Below are 21,407 nucleotides of genomic sequence, written 5' to 3' on the forward strand. Positions count from 1 at the left end.
GTATGTTAAAAATGTATGCAGGTGCAGGTGCTTCTCATCACCTGTAGGTGTCGCCAAGCTGAGTTGCGCTGCCCCGTGAGGCCCCATGACGGTGGCAAGAAGAAGAAGCTAAATGCTGTACATCAAGCAGACAATCGGGCATGTACAGATGTGAGTAAAAAAACACGAAATTGCTTTTTAAAGTACGTTAATCAGCTAAAAGTAAAGTACTAAATAAAGACTTAAAATTGTGTAACATAAGTACATTATTTTTTCTAAAATGTGCAACGACGTTCAAGTAGTTCCAACCTGAGTGGAAAGAAAGCTGATTGGTGGAGAGCGGCGTAAAAGAAGACAGCTGATTGGTGGAGAGCGGCGTATAAGAAAACAGCTGATTGGTGGAGACGCGACAAGCCGGGGATACGCCGAAGGACCATGACATCATACAGTGAAGGTACACAAGCTATAAAAACATTCATTTTCTACCGCTTATCCTCACGAAGGTTCATTGTTTTATACATTTAGCCTCTAAATGTCATGATTATAAACTCAATGTCTATTTTCCAAAAACATAATTGAGGTGAGAAATATGAAAGCTGCTATTCCCTCGAAGAATTCATTTTACCAAGGCTTCCTGGTCAGTTATGAAAATGACATTTGTGACCGTATTCATGATGCTGCCACTGACGAGGAAAAACGGTAGCCATTAATGCTTCTTATGAACTTCGTAAAATGTCCTTTTTCTAAAGTTCATTCATTCATTTTCTACTGCTTTTCCCTCACGAGTGTAGCGGGGGGGTGCTGGAGCCTATCCCATCTGTCTTTGGACGAGAGGCGGGGTACACCCTGGACTGGTCGCCAGTCAATCACAGGGCACATATAGACAAACAACCATTCACACTCACATTCATACCTATGGACAATTTGGAGTCGCCAATTAACCTAGCATGTTTTTGGAATGTGGGAGGAAACCAGAGTACCCGGAGAAAACCCACACATGCACAGGGACTTTTTTTTCTAAAGTTGTACAGGTAAAATAAAACCAGAAGGCGACTCAGGTAGACGCACTTTATTCCTAAAACAGAAGCTGCACCATCAGTAGCGGCACACAATTATATGTACACATATACACACGCACAATTACCTAAATCTGTTATATAAAATATATCATCTGACAATGTACCTTCTGAATTCCTCTTCAGAGCTCGTCGAGTTCAACTGCGAGCCGCTTGCGGGCACCGCCTTCATCTTTACAGCGTCGTGGCGATAAAAAGGTGTATCCTTTCCTTGAAAAAATAAGATTCTAAAAGCCTTCTACAGCGAGTTCACGTAGGCACCTTCCTCTGCGGTGTCAGTGAGGAAGGGACATTTTTTTTTAAAGCAGTTCCTTTACAGTACACACTCGCTAGGATTTGTATATATAAAAGATATTAAGCATTAAAAATTCCACATTTAAAAACTTACAATAAATAATATATGCAGGCATTTCATTAGGATAAATTTCATCGATTGCAATCTACAGTCATTAAAAACACCATTTATTCTCCTTTAGGAAACCTCCCTTGATCATCCAAAATGCTGAAATGGATTCTTGGCATCGGATTGGACACTTGCAGTGGCTCATTGTCATTTGAGAGATGCCATAGGAGGAGGAGAAGAAGGGGTTGCTTCCTCCTTGCCCTGATGGGAGGGTCCTGTCCTGGACCGGAACAGTCAGGCTCAGAGCATGTTCATGATGAAGTTGTAGATCTGAGTGAGCACCACGAAGTGAACCGGCAGACAGGAGCGTCGGTCCTGAGTGGCAGGGTCGCATGTCAGCCAGGAGAGGGCGTTGTACTGCTCCAGAACAAATCTGTTTGCACGGGAAGAAGAAGAGCGAGGAGGGCAGCTTTTAGGGTAAGAGTGGAATTGAAAGCATCAGTTTTGGCGTTGTGAAAACTGACCTGAGCACATCGGAGGTGTGGTTGGAGTCGAGGGGGTGGGAGTGTTTACTGTGCAAGAGCTCGTCTGATTGGACAGAGGACACGTGCAGGTGCAGAGAAGCCTGAGGGAGAGACCGTGCTTTACGTTACTACGGAGATCTTCCACAGGTCTCGTGATAAAATCAAGTCAAGCTCCTGATGGAGGCCTACCTTGAGGAAGAGCGGACACTGGTTCTGAGCTTGAGGACAAGCCGACCAGAACCAGTCGGGCAGCGGGCCTGCCTTGGCCGTGGACACAAAGTAACCCAGAGCCATGGGTTGCTGCAGGATGTTCAGGGCCTCCTCGTGCGACTCCATGCGATCTGTGCTTTGACCCTGCGGGGAACACATTTAAAGCTCAAACGCTCCTCTAGCTTGGCTTGAAGATGAAGCCAGCGCATTGTACAAGTGGAATGGTGCGACAAAGTCTCAGATGACGGCATCATCACTTTGTAAACTGATGGACGCCAGTAAGAAGGAAATTGACGAAAAGAATTGTGCGATATGTGGAAGATTGACGACTTCACTAGTCCACGTACGAACAACAAGCAACACAGACGGGGAACAAGATGTTATTTCTACAGAGCAACTGGTGGCCATCTTGTTGCAGTCAAAAGGGAGGGTGGATGTGGTCGTCAACGGCGCAGCAGGGATTCCAATGTCTGGTTGGACTAGCACCACACCTGTCATCATCATGATGATAATGCGTGGCAGCAAATAAAACGTATGTATTGCCGAGGCAGAGAGGCCACCAAGAAAGAAACGTAATCGGCATCGAATAAACGGCACATCACCGAGCTTGCAACAATCGACATCCATGATCATGGAAGTTTCATCTGTGTGATTCCGATTAAGGACAGACTAACTCCGCGGTAAGACGCTAATATCTGTAACAAAAGTTAGCAGTTATCCATCCATCCATTTTCCTCCGCTTATCCGAGTCCGGGTCGCGGGGGCAGCGGTCTCAGTAAGGAAGCCCAGACTTCCCAGTCCCCGGCCACCTCGTCCAGCTCCAACAGAGGACACCAAGGCGTTCCCAGGCCAGCTGTGAGACATAATCCCTCCAGCGTGTCCTAGGTCTGCCCCGGGTCCTTTTCCCGACTGGGCATGCCCAGAACACCTCACCAGGGAGGCGTCTGCTAGGCATCAGGACTAGATGCCCGAGCCACCTCAACTGACTCCTCTCGATGTGAAAAAGATGCGGCTCTACTCTGAGCCCCTCACCCTTAGCAGTTATGTTAAAAAATGGCTGCACTGCACGTCCTCAACTCCACTATAGAAATGTTTTCTCTATACATTCATTTGTGAAATATGACTTCATAATTAGCATAACGGGCCCATCGCTGAAACCTTTTTAAGCCAGAAGAACTCCAATGTTCCAAAGATCAGCCTGCTGGACTAAAGACGAAGAAGCAGCAGCGGCCATTCACGTGGGAGTTTAAGGCTTTTGCCAATCCAGAGCATGGCACGGTGCGATGGAGTCTACCCTACACAGCCAGTACGCTCGTGTGTACGTTCATGACGAATGGTACCTTGCTTCCGTCGCCACTCTGGTGGTAGTGCGAGCCCGGGGAGTGAACAGGTGACGTGGTGGGTGAGTTCGGCAGGATGTTGATGAGTTCAGGATCCATGTCATTATCAAACAGATCAAAGATGCCCATTCCGTCAGAACCGTCTAGACAGAAGACGGAGAGAAGAGGTCAGGTGGCGGCCATCACAAGCGGCGACGTTGAGTCGTGATGCTTTTAAGCTCACCGGGATTTATGGGGTTAAAGTTGATGTCGATGGGTTCCGTCGTGCTGGTGTTGACCTGCACCATGGCGGAGGTGGGAAACACCAGGATGTGCGTGCACGACGTGTCCTGAGGTGTGCTCAGCTGTGACGTCTGCATGTTGAGCGTGGTGCTGCGGCCGAACACGGAGCCCGTCGACACAGAATCTGCCGACACACAAGACGGATATTAGGAGGTTTCGCCGGCTTGAAGCCCAGATCGGGGTTTACCTGGCATGACGACAAAAGAACCCTGGGGCTCCATGGCGACCAGACAGGCGCTAAGGATGCTGGGAGTGTCAGCCGCAGAGATGCCGCACATTCTACACGTCTCCTTCAGACGCTTACTGAGGGATTGGAGGTTCCTCCTGCTCAGCAGTATACTCCAGTCTAAAAGGCAGCGGGTGGCATCATTTCAGTGTACCTTGATACTACCAACTTGTACTGCGTGTGTGCGTGTGCACGTACCTCTCAGCTCGCCGTGACCCATCCTCCCCAGTCGCCCTATCACCACCCTCCATGGCAGTGATGTCACCTGCACCAGACCCAGACACCAATCCCATAACTTCTGCAGACCCAGTCGCCGGGCGGATCCCATTTTCCTACGAGCCCTGCACCCGAATGCAACAAACAGTTCAACACTTCAGCACATAAATAAAGTCAAAATATCAAGAGAAAAATGTTATGATCACACCAGAAAGTTTGAACATTTTTTTCGTAAATCATGTAATAATATGCGGAAAAATAACAGGACGAAATTGAAAATATTGAAGAATTTTTAGGGATGCTCAGATTGATATGTGCTGATATCGGTGAAAAAGGGCAGTATTGACATCGGCCAATACTCTCGGTTGCAGAAAGAGTTATGTTACAAGGATAGTCAAATTATTATGGGAACAAAGTCATAATTACAAGAAGAACATTTACAAAGAGAAGACAACTGCAGAAATGGCTAAAAAGATGTAATTTTACGAGACTAAAACACTGAAAGAAGTGTTCAAATGAGAAAAAAAGAACAATATTCGCAGAATATGAGGAAAAATAAAGTCGTTTTGGTAGTACAGAGTTGAAATATTAAAGAAAAAATACATCAAAACAAAAAAGAAATTTGCTTTTTTTGGAAAAATTAGGCTGGGTAGTTTAAAAAATAAAAAAAATAATAAAGAAATTAAACATGGGGGAAAAAAGCAAAGTGGATACTATTAATAGGCTTTTTATGCCTATATCATACCCCTGATTTAATTGATGAACAGATTATTATTGTGCAATCTCACCTGTTGGGTACGTCGATGCTGATAATGCAGCTTTCCAGCAACTCGCCGTGCTGGTCTGTGCAGGAAGCCAGCAGCCAGCGCTGGTCATGAGACAGACAGTAGCCCACAAACAGGATGTTGTATTTCTGGGACGCTTCCCCGAACGTCTCACCCAGCTCGGTCTGCTTATCTTTCACCGGAGCCAGAATGAAAGGTGGCGTGTAGAGGCGCAGACACTCGGGCCTCTGCAAATGGATTAAGGATTAAGTGTCAGATAAAAATAAAGATTGAAGTCTTTTTTGCAGGACACTACCTCTGGGTTTTTTAGCGCCATGTCTATGGCAAGGCCGGGGCCAAAGCCAGTCAGAGCCTTGAAGTTGGTGGAGTTGGGCAGGGGACGCCGACACTGGGTGAAAACGGAGAAGGCGAGCGATTTGAGGTGCTGGCTGTAGAGGTGCCGTTCGCCGCTGTGCACCGGCTGCAGGAGATACTGGCATGGAACGATCTGACAGGAAAAAAAAAGGCACGTTAGACACATTCATTTTGCTTTAAAAGTACCGTGGATCCTACATTTAGGTGCTACAAATTCACATTTTAGATTAAAGGCAAAGCTAAAAACTAGATGTGAATACTAACACCCCTACATGTGCACTAATTGTGTGCTGTAATGCGCTAAAAGTAAAAAAAAAAAAAAAGCCCTACTACAGTGTGACAGCAAGTAATAGGAACTGAAGAGAAAAGGTCCACAAAGACGAAAAAATACTGTACCATAAGTACGATATTAGATTATCAGTGATTTTTAATATATGCATAAGAGCACAGTGACTATTATTGGTATGTTCACATAGTTTCTTTGAGATGACTCCTGATAAAAGGTGTTGTACTTCCTCTCGGGTTGACGCCGTTAGCTGTAATTCCTAGGGCACATTGATGCAACCTTGCGGTATCGCTTTGCCCCTCAACTATCCTGCTAATGAGTGCCTCGCTCATTCTCATTTCCCATGTGCGGCCCAGTGGCTTGGCATCAAACCCAATGAGTTTGTTTTTTTTCGGCTTTTTCCTGATTATTTACCCGAGTCGCCACAACGGATCTTTTTTTTTTTTTTGATCCGCATACTGATTTTTGGCTGGAGCCCTTTATATTCCGGATGCCCTTTCCTGACGAATACCGATACTGCTTACTAACAGAACGATAACCAGTACCCCACGGTGGGCTCATCAAACCGAATGAGTCCTCCCCAAAAGTCAAAGCGCACTTCTTTCTTTTAGTTTGTAGATCTGTCCATTTTTTTTTTCTGCATTTACTTACTACTAAGGTACTTATAACATTGCACTTCTGGTTGGATGCTAACTGCATTTTGTTGACCTGTACCAGTGACATGAGCAATAACAATAAAGTTGAATCTAATCTAATCTTTCATTAGAGGTGAAAACTGGTAGGAATTTGTCGCACCTGCACGGAGACTGCATTTCTGATGCGAGCGGGAAGGAACTGGAGCATCTCCATGTAGCAGCGTAAAAGGCCCAGTGTGTAGGCGCTGGAGTGGACTTCGCGGTCGGCGTCCGTGTAGCTGAAGGGGTCAACGATATACACCACGATGGCAGGCGGGTAGGATACGCCGTGGGACTCTCCATCTGTCGGCTTGCCTACTTTGTCTCTGTCCATCGTGCTGCGGGAACGTGGCAGACACAGAAATGAGCAAGCTTATAAAAATAATATTTACTGTGAGCGATGACGTATAACCATGTAATCACTCACCTCTCTGGTGCCTCACTCGAACTTTGAGCAGCGCCGCCATTTTCTGCACCGGGTCCCTGCTGGTTCGATTGGGGACCGTTATGGGACGCACAACCCTGCAACACAGCGCCGCCAAATTGGGGATAGGACCCCGACTTGGATGACGCCACCCCTCCCATGGCATTAGAGCCCGTGGAGGAAGTTGGTGCAGCACTGCTGATCTGAGGGGGCTGGGTAGTCCCAGTATTGTTGGTGCTCGGTTGTCCAGAGGAGACGCCGGATGAGGTGGCGTTCTGAGAGGGCGCCACCGGAGGGTTGCGCTGGGTGAGTAGTGAGCCATCCAAATGTTGTTCCGACAGGTAGGGAGCTTAGGTGGGAGACACGTGGACATGATTGAGTTTAAAAGTCATTAATGATTGTATAATTCAAGTTTGTGTTAAACTACCTAGATCATAGCGGCACACTTGAGCAAAGAGCTTGAGTTTATTAAAGGCCTCGTTGTTTGAGTCTCTGGCGGCCATCTTTAGAAACCAGTCACTGAGAGGCTGCTGGGACATGCTGCGGCCTTCTGTGCTGCCCACCTTCAGGATGCCCTCAGGGTGAGCTTTGCAGATGGGCCTGTGCTGCCCAAGCTGGCATGCCTGTCAGAGAGGAAATTAATCAGAGTGAATCATTTTTTCTGATTATGAAATATCTTTGTGGACATGTTTGGACTTGTCAAAAAAAAAAGGGGCAAAGCACACACCTCATACATAGCACTCAAATCTTTGAAGAAAGTCCTGGCTCGGCACAGTAAGGTTTCGCTTTCTGGGCAGATGACGACAAAGCCGACGTCTCTCTGAGAACCGAAGGGATCCAAGAGCAGCTTTTCCCAGTAGGGTAAGCCAAATGGGGACAGTACCACAAAATCGTACTCGTAGCCCACCAAAAATGTAGGAATGGGCAGCGGCTCAGGTGACTCGTCTGTACCTGTGTGGAGACAAAGACTGGAGGTGAGGCCCCTGCAGATGAGTAAACGTACCTGTGTGATCAGACTTACCATAAGACCCTCTTCCTGCCATTTTATGGAACTGCTGCCAGGTGAGGGGTCCCTGCACCCCCCAGGAACGCACACTTCTCTTCTTCTGAATAGCATCTTGCAAGACAGGCTGGAGGGACAACAACACCCGCAGTACGTCCTGGGAGAACAGCTTGTTCATGTCTGCTGCTGCAGGAGGATAAAAAAAGAGGAATAAATCTTACTGTATGAACTTATGAATAGAGCAATAATGAAAAGCTTACATTTGCATTTGGGCCACTGATGAAGACAGGTGCTTTTCACTAGTGTTTCATCCACTTTCCCTCCAGACATGTTGTCCATGAACTGCCTGCCATGCTCCAGCGCCATGTAGCAGTCGTTATAACAGTCTCTCTCCTCCACCCTTAAGAAGGAGCTGGGGGCAGAGCTCATTTTGGGGTAGTCAACACCCGCCATGGGGGCAAACGGGTTGGTGCACTGGTCCTGCAGGAGTAGGATGAGCTCATCTGGAGGCTTCTCCTTCAGGCTGCCGGACTTGTGTTTAGCGGGTGCTCGCAGCTCTTCAAAGCAGCGCTCCGTGTCCCGGCTAGCATCTGAGCCCCGGCCGACTACGTCAAGCTCGTCCTCCAAAAAGAGGCCAGCAGACTGGCCGAAGCGGCGATTGGCAACAGCGCTGAAGCCACAGGTGCAGGGGTATTGGGCTTCGCCGTTGTCCTTCAGGTACACGCCCACGTCCGCTCCTCGGATGTTCATGTTGCAGACGCACACGCAGCAGCTGTCGAAGTTGCAGTCTTTAAAGAGGTTCATGACTGACTCGGAGAGGATGAGCGTGACGTAGAGGCTATGGGCCTCCGGGATGGAGGGGACGGTGGCAGGCTCCACAGAGCTCAGTGGTCGGCAGGTGGAAGAAGTGGAGGCGGGGGAGTAGAGGTCAGAGTTATCGTATTTGAGCGAGCCCTGGGCACTGGACGGGCCGCGGGGAGTCCGGGGTGTCCGCGGAGTGCGAGGCGTGGGCACGGAGAAACGGGGCGTGGCCGGGGAAGGGAGGATACCTGTGCCGCTGTTGCTGGGAGGGGCACTGCTGGACATGAAGGGCGTGTGGGTCTGAGGTGTGTGGGTCTGGATGTCCTCTGGTTCCACACTCGGGATGTTACTTTAACACAATAATATAATTCATAAGATTACACGTTTGTGAGTAAAATTATTTATATATATATATATTTTTTTTTTTATGCTGTTTTGCAACTATTTCAAAATGTGTTCTTGACTATTCCTTTTGACTTTATTCTGCAAACAAAACTACTACTTTGTGTGTTTTGCATATGTTTTGTTTTTCATAAGTTGTTAATATTTCTGTTCAGAAACTTTTTATTTTTGTAACATTCCATGCCAAACTCAAGAGGCATATAACTAAATACATATTTCTCCTGAAGTCAGGGCTTTATGTCATTTATGATGCTGTACTTCTCACCTGTCTTTGTTCACCACTGGCGGCATCAGATCCATTTTACCGATGGCCCAACTGCGCATATACACACACTTGTGTTCTGGCAGTTTAATAGGCAACAGACACTGGCTGGGCAACGTCTTCAGGGGGGCGTACATGGAACAGCCAATGAACGGCTGACTCGTCTCTGGCTTGTACACAAAGGAAAAGTCCTAGAAGAAACAACAATGAACAAGCAATAAAAAAAATGAGAATACACAAATGTCTATTTGTTCACAGTTTGGCAGGTGTGTCATGTACCTTGACTTCAGATGGCTTCGGGCTGCAAAAACCTTCCTCCACCTCCATCTTGAAGTGGTTGTTTAGCTGGCTGCCATCCAACAGGATGAGGCCTGTCCCGGCTTCCAGGCTGTCCTTACTGCCAGAGTTCATTGGGGAGTATCCTTGCTGCTCCAGAGAGGGCGGGGTGGGAAACATCTTGTGCAGATCTGCCGTACCTGGAGGAGAACCGGAGAGAGAGTGATCCTCTTAAAAAAAAAAAAAAAAAAAAACACATTCACAACTCCAAACACTCTAATGATGCTTAGTGTTCTTACTTATACAAGACAAGGGGTCCAAAGAGGTCGGTTTTGTTTCTTTAGAGACAAATTTGTCATCCACACCCACTCCTGCTCTTTTGGTTCCAGGCTGTACATGTGGGAAAGACAACGTATTCAAAAAAAACACCTTTAAAATAAACATTTGTTCATTCACGATTAGCCGGTTTTTATTGGACACAAAATGTGCACTTACCGCCAACTCATCCTCATCGGAATTGAAGATTTTATCCAAGTCGCTGTAGGACACGGCCAAGTCGTTCTCGTGGATGAGGCTGGTCGATGCTGATGGCTTGCTACCTGATGGACCTTGACCTTCTGCACCACATCCAGACAGAGCACAGTGAGAACAGGAAACATAGACTTTTGTCGATATAAAAATCAAAGCCGCCTGAATGAAATGTTCAACACTCACCATCAGCTGAATTCCCGGAGCCATCATCCAACTGTTAGTGGGAGGAAAGGAGCAGAATTCAATTACAAAACACAGTGGCTCATTCTGCCTGCCAGTCAAACACAAAGCAATTCATCTGTGCCCGACGGCTGTGGTAAATGACTCATTTGCTCATTTATTCATTTCATAAAAAACATGACAAAATTGTAACACACGAGTATAACCGTAATGAGTTAAGGATTAGTAGAATTTCAAGCATCCGTCAAGTTTTATGTTGTTTACAGAGACTCCAAGTGGACTGGATGTGTCACCCACCTTATGTTTCTTGCTCCCATCCCTCTCGGATCCTGACTTGTCCCTCTTCTCTGTAAAACTGAACTCTTCGTCCCCCTCGTTGAAAGCGTAAGGGTCTTGCTCGTCGCCGTGTTCGTTGTCTGCCACGGTGCAAGACAGGTAGGTGTTCCTCCGCTGTGCGTAGGTCTTCACCAGATCCTGGGACACTTTCAGAGGCTGCATGGAGTCCGACATCAACCTGAGAGGTGTGAAGGAACCACAAATATGAAAACATATGAAATACAAGAAAACATTTTAAAAAATACTGCAGAGGAATATGGACTTGAAAGTACTTACTCTGTAACAGACACGATGCTCTCTGCTCCGCCTCCACCCCCAGAGTCCTCTCGAAGTTTATCCACAGGTAGCTGAGGTGTGTAAAAGTTGGACGCCTTCCTTCTTGGCAGGTTGAAATACTTCCAGGGGTTATGGCCGGAGTCTTCATTGGGGTTAATGGCTGAACCAAGAAAGACAGAGGGTTCCATGGTTTCGTTGAAGGGTGGGGGGAAGGGAACAGGCACGGGCAGGTTTTGCGGTGGGGGCTCCTCAGACGAGCTCTTCTGAGGCAGCAGGCATGGCTCCACTGAAGGCGGGTAGAAGGGTTGGTGAATGGGCGTGGAGGAGTTCTTCATGCCAACCGGAGTCAATTCCCCCTCCATGTGGTCACATGGATGCGGGCTGAGAGGCGGCGGTGGCGGAGATCCCACGAGGTCTGCGGGGGGAGCGTGGGTGTGCAACGTGGGCGCTTTGGAGGGTGCCGTCGTGTCCACGTGGTGCAGGCTGGGGTAGGAACCCTCCTCCTGCGCCCGCAGACAAAGCCTCTGGGTCTGAGGCTCCAAGGGCTGCTCGTCGCTCACGGAGTTGCGATGGTGAAAAGGCGTCTGCGGCCTCTTCTGCTGCTTCTCCCCTTTCTCCAGCTTCTCGGCCAGCTTGTGCTTTGGGGCCGCTGGGGCGGGCTGGCCCGATGAAGGCGGATGTCCTGAGGTGTTGCCGGGTCGCAGTTTCTGATTCTTATGTCTAAGTGAGGGGAAAAACAATACTTACACCACACGCTTAGAAACAAAATCATTTTTCCCAAAATAGTAGCCACGGATGTTCATTTATTCAACTGCAGAGTCCCAGGCATTTATTTTATTCTATTTGACCTTGAAAACACCTTACAATACTTACAAACTCAGACATACAACGTACCCGGTCATTAGCATAATGCAAACGTTCAATATTTCCATCACTGCCTCAGTTACTACCTCAATCATATTTATTTATTTATTTAACAACCCAAAGTAAACCCATATGTGACTTTACTCACCTGTATACACCAGTCATTATTTGCACTATGACCCATTTATCAATGCACTAAAATTAATATATGTGCAATATGTCTGCTCCTGCATATGCTCCTGTGCAATACTTTGTGTATATTTTGGATATCTTGTATATATCTTGCTAAATTGTCTTTTTTTACTCTACTTTCATATACTTCTTTTTAAACTTGACTACTGCACTGAAAGGAGAAGCTCTCCAATCTTGTTGTACATCTTGTATAATGACAATAAAGGCCATTCCATTCCAATACTGATAAATAGTATAATTTTTAACAAACAATACTTTTAAGACTTTATTTCTCCCCCTTTTGGCACTCTTTGGAAAAAAGCATTTTTTTCTGTGTACTAAATATCCACATTAAGATGTGGGCACATGCGGCTTACATACTGGTACCATCTATAGTCTAGAAATTGCAGTATCACGATGCTAGCTATTGTATCAAGTTTTAACAGTAAATCTAAATTTGCGCCAAATCAAGCTTCAAATCAGCAAATCTTCTACTAGGTTGCTCCAAATGTGTTTGGCCGTTCAAAAGCATCTGAATGTATGGGAAAGCCTGAAAATACCGCCATTACTACAATATCTGAGCATACCTTGAGCAATTGCAATGTAGCCTGTGGACAGGCTCCACAAAATCCCAGAGTCCTGATTTCTCCGACTCCTCCTCACAGGTTCCATTGGTCAAGGTTGTAAACTTTCTCCTACGGTGAAGGGAACGTGATATTCAACAAGCGCTTTTTCCTTTCACATGCAGAGGAAATGCTTTCACATACTTGCTCCCTGTGCGGTTGATGTTATACTCCTGCCAAACGGACTCCACCATGTGGCTGGCAAGCCTGCGGGGGATTTTCCCCCCATGAAGAGTGTTATTGGAACTGTAGCCATCGGACGCAGCGGAGAGTTTATGCCACCTCTGTGCTGGCTGATAATCTACAAGAGGAAACAAGACAAAACTGCTGTTCAATATCAAAATACTGTCAAGTTCTATTCACAGTGGAAGTAAATAAAACAGGCCGTACCAGTCTGAGCTTCCTCCGGTGACGTTGGTGGAGTCAGTATGACAGAAGACATGGCGGCGTCTCTGTGAGCGGCCTGGCCCAGCTGAGCACCACACATGCTTCCTGAGGTGTTGGAGGAGCCCTGAGGGACTACTGCAGGTAGGTCCGCCAGGGGGAAGAGTACCAAGCAGGAAGGGTAAACCATCCTCACTCCCGCTGGAAAAGAGGAACACGCCCACACAGTGTCAAGCACATTTTAGGGAATTTATCCTGTAACCGTACAAACTGCTTCAAATTTGTGATGCCTCACCGACGAGGACCTCAACAGCTGCCAGGGAATCGTCCTCCCAGTCGCCGTCCTCCGTCTTTTCCTCCTGGAACTCCTTGGGATTGGGGCTGATGGGATAAAACTGCCTCCATTCTTCAATGAGCTTCTGAGTTGGGTGGTCTGACATCTTAAAGCCCTGGCCTGTGAGGGTCCCGTTCAAACCGTAGGGGCTCAGGATGACTGAAGTGCAGACGGGTGACAATGTTAACATGAAAAAAATGATCATGATAAGAAAACTGTGTCTAAACATGTGATTCAAGCCAGAAGAGGACTTTTCTACCGTGCAAGGGGCTTGAGGTCTGCTGGGCGAGGCTCAGGTGCTCCTCACTGAGGCGTTGCAGTGGCTGGTGTTGCGCAATCTCCACGCTTGTGCACACGTTGCTGTCTCCGTGCACGAAGAATGTGAATGCGCAGGACAAGTGCTCGCTGCAAAAGAGTGAGAAAAACACTTAATATTGCAGCATTGGGCTTTAAAGCAGGAAAAGGACACATCAGAAGGAGGCGTCAATCACCTACAGCCTAGGCTTAGTTTAAGTACTTTGGCCGAGTTGGTGAACATGAACAAAGATGCAGGATCATATTCACAATACCTTCCATTTCACCACCTGACAACTTCAGATACTTTCCAACAACACAAACTCTCAGGCCATGGCTCAAATTTAAATGCAAAAATGCTTATTTTCCATTGCTGGACGTGGCAAAGTGCACTGAAATAGTATTTGTTGACATAGTTGCTTTAAAACCGCAATGCACACTCAGCATTCTCCAAAGTCTAACGCTGTTTACTGGCCAGTGGGGCTGCAGCTATGGAATATTCTAGTAATCCAGTATTCAATTGAAATGGGTGAAGTGGTGCTTATGTTTAGCTGTATATGTTAGCTATATATACACACTATATGCAACCTGACTGCACACAGAAGAAAGTTCTTCAGGGAGTCTAACCGATGTGAATGAAGCATGCAAACAAAGATGAAGTTGAAATAAAATGCTATATTAGAAATGTTTAGGAAAAAGGTGTTTGTGGAAAAAAATAGAACAATTAAACAGCCAGTAAAAAACAAGGATTTAACTAACAGAAAACCCCAGCTTTTACTTATGTTGTTGAGTATAAGCCTTTTTGTTTTGGAAAAAACAAACAAAATAATACTTTGATGGAGGCTGAGAGTCCCCCCCCCCGTCTCATTGGTAAAAGACCATTCATTAGTTGAGTTGAGGGATTAGCAACCATTCAAGATACAACATAGACAATAATAAAAAAAAAAAACACACAGCCAAAATGAAGGTAGGACAAAAACTTAAGCCAATGACACCACTAGTCACTCAGTCACGCAATAATAAATGAACAAAGAAGTCCATGAGGAAAATACCTTATCGATATTTTTTATGTACCGGTATAGATTCACAGGTATTACTGTTGGTTGGAGATTTGGTAGCAATGTGTGCAAAGGCTGTCATCCCATTAAAACAGTTAGCCAGATTGTTGCCAATAAATACATTTGCTTTACCATTTGAGACAAGTCTACTTCATGATATGGCTTAAGGTTTGTAGCTTTTTATACAAGATAATGATAAATGTTAATGATAAATGATAAATGTTAAGGTCCATATCGCCCATATGTTGTATTATGAGGAAAAATAACATTTTAGTAGCATAAAAGTTGAAATCTTAAGATATTTTTAAAGCATGCGAAACAAAACGGACAGAGTTATAATTTTAGCAAAAAAAATTACATTACAAGAATAAAGTGAAAATATTATTGGAATAAAGTCTACTGTTCTCATGCACTATGCACATTGCCACGAAATCTTCAAGCGGTTGTAATGCCTGTGTTTGTCACGAAGGAAGATGTAGTCATCCATGTCTTTCCAACTGCATATATATGGAAGATATTTTTAATCACACTCTTGTTTACACAGTTGGGCAACCAACTGCGCTTTTATTTTGAAGGCCAGTCCTTGTCCTCTGTGTGTTTATCTGTACAATGACTTGGGTAGAAGAAGAAGAAACTTGCTTCCCGTCTTGTCACTGTAGTTAGAATGTTGTATCCTGGTGTTTGCACATTTGGAAGTGAGCCATGAAAGAAGTTTGGGACGGCTCAAGAAGTGATGTCACAAAGGGGCGGACTTCCTTATATGGGCGTGTCTGTAAGCAGATAAGCGCTCTGCCCTCCCCCAAGCTCTGCTCCTCTGTTTACTTGCTAGCAAAGACACATTTGTTTACGATCCTAAAGACGCCACCATAAAGCCCAAGTTGTTGGAGCTCCTGACTCCCTACCAGAAATGCATTTGTCTGTCAACGGCATTTCACGCTGGACTGTTTTGCGAACATGGGCCACTATGCAGCTGCACTAGCCGACCCCTTTCCAACGTTACTTGGTTTTGTGGAAGAGTCAGAAGAGCAAGCAATAAGTAACAGTTTAAGTTGCTAATAGCAGTTTCTTCAATGTGTCAAAATACCAAAGTGGCCCTTGCATCGTTTCATTTTTCAGTATGGGGCCCTTGCTGGAAAAGGTTTTCTAGCATCACTGAGCCACCACCGCTCCTTTAGACTAGTGCTGCTCAAGAATCACTACTGCGAGATGCCACCATGTCAGTGTCCTTTAAATGCAACTTTTATTAACAATTATGAATAAACCAGCAGCTGCTGATTCAAATACAGTGAAAACGACTCCAAATGTCCAAATGGATAATACAATTAAAGAGACATCCAATTTCTACTAAAGAAACAGGAGTGGAGCCTCTTCCCTAAAACAGAGCGTCTTTGGCTGAGACCTGCCAAGGGCTTAAAGCCCTTTAACATGACAGAGAAGCTACATCTTGGACCACTGTGAACTTACTCCACAATAATTCTTGTCATTAAGCAGCAGCTGTTTCAGACTGCTCCCTGGCGCCGTTTGTCATTTTTACAGCAAAAGAGCAACAATTAGGAAAGTCAATGAAAAAGAATGAATACAAGCTGTGTCCTGGTTGTTCGCCTCAGAGTGAGCGAGATTCCACAAACCTCAAAATCCGGGTTTTCGGTTTTCTTCACTAAAAAAAAAATACAATCGCTTACGCGGCAGAGTGCATGACGAGTCCAGCTGTGGTAAAGCGGTAACATGTGCAGAAAACACGCTAAAAAGTGTCTATTTTGGACGGCCCTTTCTTTTAATGGCACATGGACTGGTTCCAATGGAGTTGCAGTCAACAAGGCCAGAAACATATGGAGACAGATGACAAGGAGCCCAGCCTTGGTAAGTGCTCAGCCGGTCTCCAGACGCCATGTTAACTTGCATCACACGCTGGCGGTTTCAATTACAGTCTTGTCGTGGACCAAGTGCCATGTTTAGACAACAGCGTACAAAAGAAAAACTAACTCTTGTTAAATAACTGCTGATTTGTCTATTTTTGCTGTCGTTTTCTTGCTGTAGGCCACACTTTGGACATGCATGTGCTATCGAGACAGACAATAGGGTTTCGATTTTTAGTTTAATGTCATTCTCTTCATATTTGGACTTTATTCTTCTAAAAATTACTGATTTTTTTCATTTTTGCTGTTTTTGTATATTTCTAGAATGTGCTGCAGGCCGCATTTTGGACACACTTTTGTGGTGTACTGTCTACACTGCATGTATGTATATACATATAAGGGCTGTCAAAGTTAACATGTTAATGATGCGTTAATGGAATTCCCCTTTAAGGGCTGCAAATTTTTTGATGCGCGATTAACATGCTCTCCTGTTTGACCCTCGGCCCCCACCGTAGTTTGGTTGAAGCACGGTAACGCTGTAGCCACAAGCTGGAACAAATATTGATGGGAAATGGCGAAAGAAAAAAGTATTTAGATTGGTAAAGTTAGCTTCAAAGCCCTGGCAGATGGCTCTTGTAGCAAGACCCAAGTTATTTGGATTTACTGTCGCTGTCTTTGACTTATCACGGACTCCATGGCCTGCCAGAGACTGTAGCAGTGCAGCTATTGTTTTTATTGTCATATACAGTGCTACCTTGGCATAAGAGTGGCCCAACTACCCAGTGCTTTTCACATTTTTACATCTCTGATGATTTTGGCATTGAACTGCCAGCTAAATTGGGAGTGCTATTGACGGGCTGTCAATGTGATGACCGTGGCTGAAGTCCGGTGTTTTGCTAGCATTAGCCATTTAGCATGTAACTACCACAATGATGCACATTTGCACTCAAAGTCATCACATCTTACCTTTATGCATTCCCACATAGTATCAGCATTCGGGAGCAAAGGTAGAAGGTGATAAAAAAGGGGGAAATATATCCAAATACGTACATACAGCCCTCTGGGCATCGAAGAACGGTGTATTGGCGCGTTCAATAACCGACGAAAAAGTAGGACAAATTGCAAATTGCATTAAACATTCAAAAACTGTGAAAATAGAGTATTGTAATATACTGATGAATTTATATGTATTTCAATGTGTTTTAAAAGAGAATTTAAATGACATTAGGTTTGCAATTTGGATGAAATGTTTTATGACTATTGTCGTTTTAGGTATTTTAATTTGTACATTTCATGAAGGAAAGGTGTATTGAGGCAATTCTTTCATGATAATCCTTTTTGAATGTTCCTAAATAGGCTTTTTACTCAAACATTTAATTTCAATTTACAACCAGTATCGTAAATAAAAAATCTGACACAAGCTGAGCTGACACAAATAAACAAAAACATGTTAGTGTGAGAGGTCTCACTCACTCACATTTTGTATTTATTAACATTTGTGGGTGAGTTTAAGAGCTAATATGCTAATAATAAAGAACAATAGTAATACAAAAATGTGCTTGCTGACTTTTTTTTTTTAATAATGGCATAAGGTTTCCAAATTTTCCATATCTCTTTACATAAAATTTTATGTAATTATTGTTGTAGTTGCACAATGAATCGTTTACCACAAAGATTTCCCCTACTTATTATAGATAAAAACTTATTTCCATCTGCGATTAAATGTGATTGTGATTAATCGCGATCAAATATTTTAATCACTAATATATATACTAGATATCCACACACACAGTATATATATATATATATATATATATATATATACACACACACATATATATACACATATACACACATACATACACACACACACTATTAAGCGTGTTGTTTCCTTGGTAGACAGCAAACACTGGTAATTAAAGAGAGATGGGGAGTGTTCTTGCAGCTATAACTAATGGATACGTGACAACAGTTAGTTGATCTAGAATAGGAGAAGGCGCTCGTGTAGGTGGACTGTCTACCTTTTAAAGAAGTCCCATGAACACAGGAAATAATGTTCTACACCGAGCACATCATACACAACACAGACAGAAAGCGGTGAAATCCAACAAAATGCGTACCTGGAGAGCAGCAAAGCAAAAGGCATATTCAAGCCTCAAAATGCATGCCATGTGTGGGGAAAAAAATGCACACACGTTAGCGACCGTACCTTTTGTTGATGACTTTCTCCTCCTTCTGATAAGGCTTCACAAACCACTTGCCGATGCGTACAAAGCCGCGGGTCATGAGGCAGCGCTCCAGCAGGTTGTGGATGGCTTTGAAGAGAAGCGTACGACACTCGTAGGACAGGCCACTCTCCCACTCGCCGTCCTCCTCGCCTACAGAAAACCAGAAATGCGTGTTCCGATCATAGCATCGATACAAACTTGAAAGTTGAATCTAGGGGGGAAATGTCTAGCAATTACTGCCTTAATCAAAATAGAGTATCATCATCTTTATGGCAGATCTGTTCATCTGATGTCTCAAGAGACATAAACATTGGGTAAATGTTGTCTTGGAAAATGATAATGTGCTGCTCATGTACAATAAATGTGTTAAAAAAAAAAACAAAAACTATCCTGAATAGATTGGGTGGAATTGCTGAAAATCTAACTCAAACAGCATTTTGAGGAAAGCCGTTACATACCAGCCTGCATCTGTGGTGGCCAAGAGCCAACAGATTCCACAAAGCTTTGAGAATATGATATATATGTATAAATATACGTATATAAACACACACACGCAGCATGAACTTACTCGAGAGCTCATTGTGGATGAGCTCGGCAAAACTGGGGTCATCGCCCCACCAGAAAAGCCAGAGCTCCCTGCGACCCGGCGTGTGGTGCCTTCTCCACACGCTCAGCACGTCTGCCGCCATGCACCGGCTGAAGCTACACAAGATCGGGTCCTCTTCGGTCACAGGGAAGAGGATGGGCGACGAGGTGGGTCCTTGCCACACAAATCGTCGCCATTTTATCCCGCTCAAATCAGCCTATATTTAAAAATAAAACATGTGAGTCCAAGTACATTGTTCAGCAACAAGCAGTCACAGTCTGTTGTGTGGGGAGTGGGCAAAAAACAAATATACTGAAAGCTGACTTTTGTTGGTATTTTAGAAAGTTGTTACTTAGTTATATGCATAACCATAATGCATCCTTATAACCTGAGTGATACATGAGGGACATGTTTGACATATGTGCAGTGCATAATAACAACTGGTCTTGCTTGTAATTCATGTCAATACAATCATATTTGCAACCAACGCAGTATGAGCCATTTTCATAAGCAACTCTCCATAAGGTAAGAGGGCACCACTTGGCCTGCAGTGTGCGCTGCTCCTATTATGGAAGTTGGCTAGATCACGATTTGCAAGTTGCAGGCCCCGATGCCTTGACGCCAGTCTCCAACTGACGTTAGAAAGCTCGGCAGCCTGATTAGCCAAAATGGCTTTCTGTGGCCTCAGCGGCGGAGCTAACAGTAGCTATAGCTAGCTCGCTAAAGAGTCTTACCAGGCAGAAGAGGTTGGAGTGGCAGTCCTCCAAGCTGGCCCCGTTTGGTACAAAGCACGAACTCATCCTTTTTCACTTCGTCCTTGCAACGTTCGAATCCATCGTCGGACAATAACTGCTCGGGTTTAGCTCTTAAGCCGGAGAGTCGCCGTTCTAGTTGTAGCTACCCCTCGTTTACTTGCTAGCTGCTACGACTTAGCCTCCGCTAGTCGGGCAAACAACTTCCAGCCGGCGCTAGCCTGCAAGCCAAGCCAACGTTAAGTAAGCGGCCAGAGAGCATCGACTGTAACGATAAGCATTGAGCTATACGATTCATCAACCCGACTTAAAATGTATTGTCTGATCGGGTTAGCTGGCGGCTACATTACCTAAAATGAAATAGCAAAGTTAACATGGCATGGATCGACTAGCGGTTTGAGCGATAATCGTAGTCCGAGTACGAGCTGTAAAACTAAAAGAAAACTTCACACACACCGCAAATGCGTAGACCCTGATGCGCTAATGCTAATAGCTACTAGCCGATCTGAAACAATTTCAAGGCAATGGAACTCTCTCCCCTCCCCCTGATCTCTCTGCTAGCCTGCTAGCAGACAAGCTAACATACCAGCGGTCCAAAGCTAGCCTGCTGACTACATAAAACAATTAGCTACACCGCCCCCCCGGTTTCATTTAAAAAACACCATGATGCTCCGACACAATAAAACCACACCGAGAAGGTACAAAATGCCAAATCGTCGAGGCTACTCATCGGCGTCTCTCCCCCCCGTGCTTGGGATCCATGGCTTCAGCAGATTTCCATTATTTCAGCTCATGGATGGAATTCTTTAATGGCGGCCAGGAGGACAAGTCTGCCTCTCGCCTCCTATTGGCCAATTTGTGCTAATGGGGGCGTCATCCGGCTTCAAGTAGCTCCATGACTTCACAGTTTACAAGATGAAAGCTCCAGTTGCATCTGTCATACTGTCACCGGTCACTCCTCCATGATGTCTGTTACTAAACACGTTGACCCCTGCAACATATACAGTACATGCACATTGATTTTCTTAAGACATTTTTATTGCGCACACCGGATTGCACAGTTGCGATCATTTATTAGGCATTCTGTTGTTCTAATAATCGTCATTGTAATAATAACACAATGCAACGTTGGGTATACTTACCTAACATAACGTATGTGATACTGATATAAATGTGCGTATGTGCACTATAGTAACATTTTGAAAATATTATGTATTTGCCAAATTTTCATTCAAAACGTTGCAAAAAACTAAAACTATTGAAGAGGTGTATGAGACACCAGTGTTAAGTAGCCTAAAAATAACCACAAAGGTTGTCTTTTACGTGATGTTTTGTCAAAAACAATATTTTTTTACAATTGTTTTGCAAAACATGCCTATAAGGTTGCATTTGTTTTATTTAGGAATAAAAAAACGTGTAGATCACCTGCGCATGTGCAACCTGGCTTGCACTTTGACAGCAATTGATCGTC

General features: G+C 44.8%; 1 protein-coding gene across 2 annotated transcripts; it reads right to left on the reverse strand.

Moving 5' to 3' along the window:
* Nucleotides 1-1,033: 1,033 nt before the first annotated feature.
* LOC131134754 (mediator of RNA polymerase II transcription subunit 13-like) lies at nt 1,034-20,815 on the reverse strand. Of its 2 annotated transcripts, XM_078792880.1 has the most exons (31): nt 20,628-20,815; nt 19,919-20,157; nt 19,167-19,401; nt 18,580-18,748; nt 13,422-13,567; nt 13,124-13,321; nt 12,835-13,029; nt 12,589-12,745; nt 12,409-12,516; nt 10,787-11,506; nt 10,472-10,688; nt 10,178-10,208; nt 9,959-10,080; nt 9,763-9,853; nt 9,467-9,663; nt 9,191-9,378; nt 7,983-8,872; nt 7,741-7,908; nt 7,447-7,670; nt 7,147-7,342; nt 6,723-7,068; nt 6,417-6,633; nt 5,277-5,468; nt 4,985-5,208; nt 4,179-4,321; nt 3,942-4,100; nt 3,696-3,878; nt 3,473-3,615; nt 2,112-2,276; nt 1,923-2,023; nt 1,034-1,831 (listed from the first exon to the last, which is right to left on the reverse strand). In XM_078792880.1, the coding sequence occupies exons 2-31, from the start codon at nt 19,982-19,984 to the stop codon at nt 1,699-1,701; spliced, it is 6,324 nt and encodes a 2,107-aa protein (XP_078649006.1). In that variant the 5' UTR covers nt 19,985-20,157; nt 20,628-20,815; the 3' UTR covers nt 1,034-1,698. The 2 variants fall into 2 exon arrangements, with proteins under 2 accessions (XP_078649006.1, XP_057936324.2); XM_058080341.2 differs by having other exon boundaries at nt 19,919-20,815.
* Between the last annotated feature and the right edge of the window lie 592 nt (nt 20,816-21,407).

This window comes from Doryrhamphus excisus, linkage group LG8, assembly GCF_037039965.1.
Source record: "Doryrhamphus excisus strain RoL-2023G ecotype Guam linkage group LG8, RoL_Dexc_Guam_v1.1, whole genome shotgun sequence".
Taxonomy (NCBI): Eukaryota; Metazoa; Chordata; class Actinopteri; order Syngnathiformes; family Syngnathidae; genus Doryrhamphus; species Doryrhamphus excisus.

Coding starts and splice junctions, on each gene's coding strand:
- LOC131134754 (XM_078792880.1), bottom strand. CDS start 19,984: ATGAGTTCGTGCTTTGTACCAAACGGGGCCAGCTTGGAGGACTGCCAC. Junction 10,689..10,786: donor AGCATCGTGTCTGTTACAGA/GTAAGTACTTTC, acceptor CACACCTCTCAG/GTTGATGTCGGACTCCATGC. Junction 4,101..4,178: donor GGGTCACGGCGAGCTGAGAG/GTACGTGCACAC, acceptor GCTGCCTTTTAG/ACTGGAGTATACTGCTGAGC.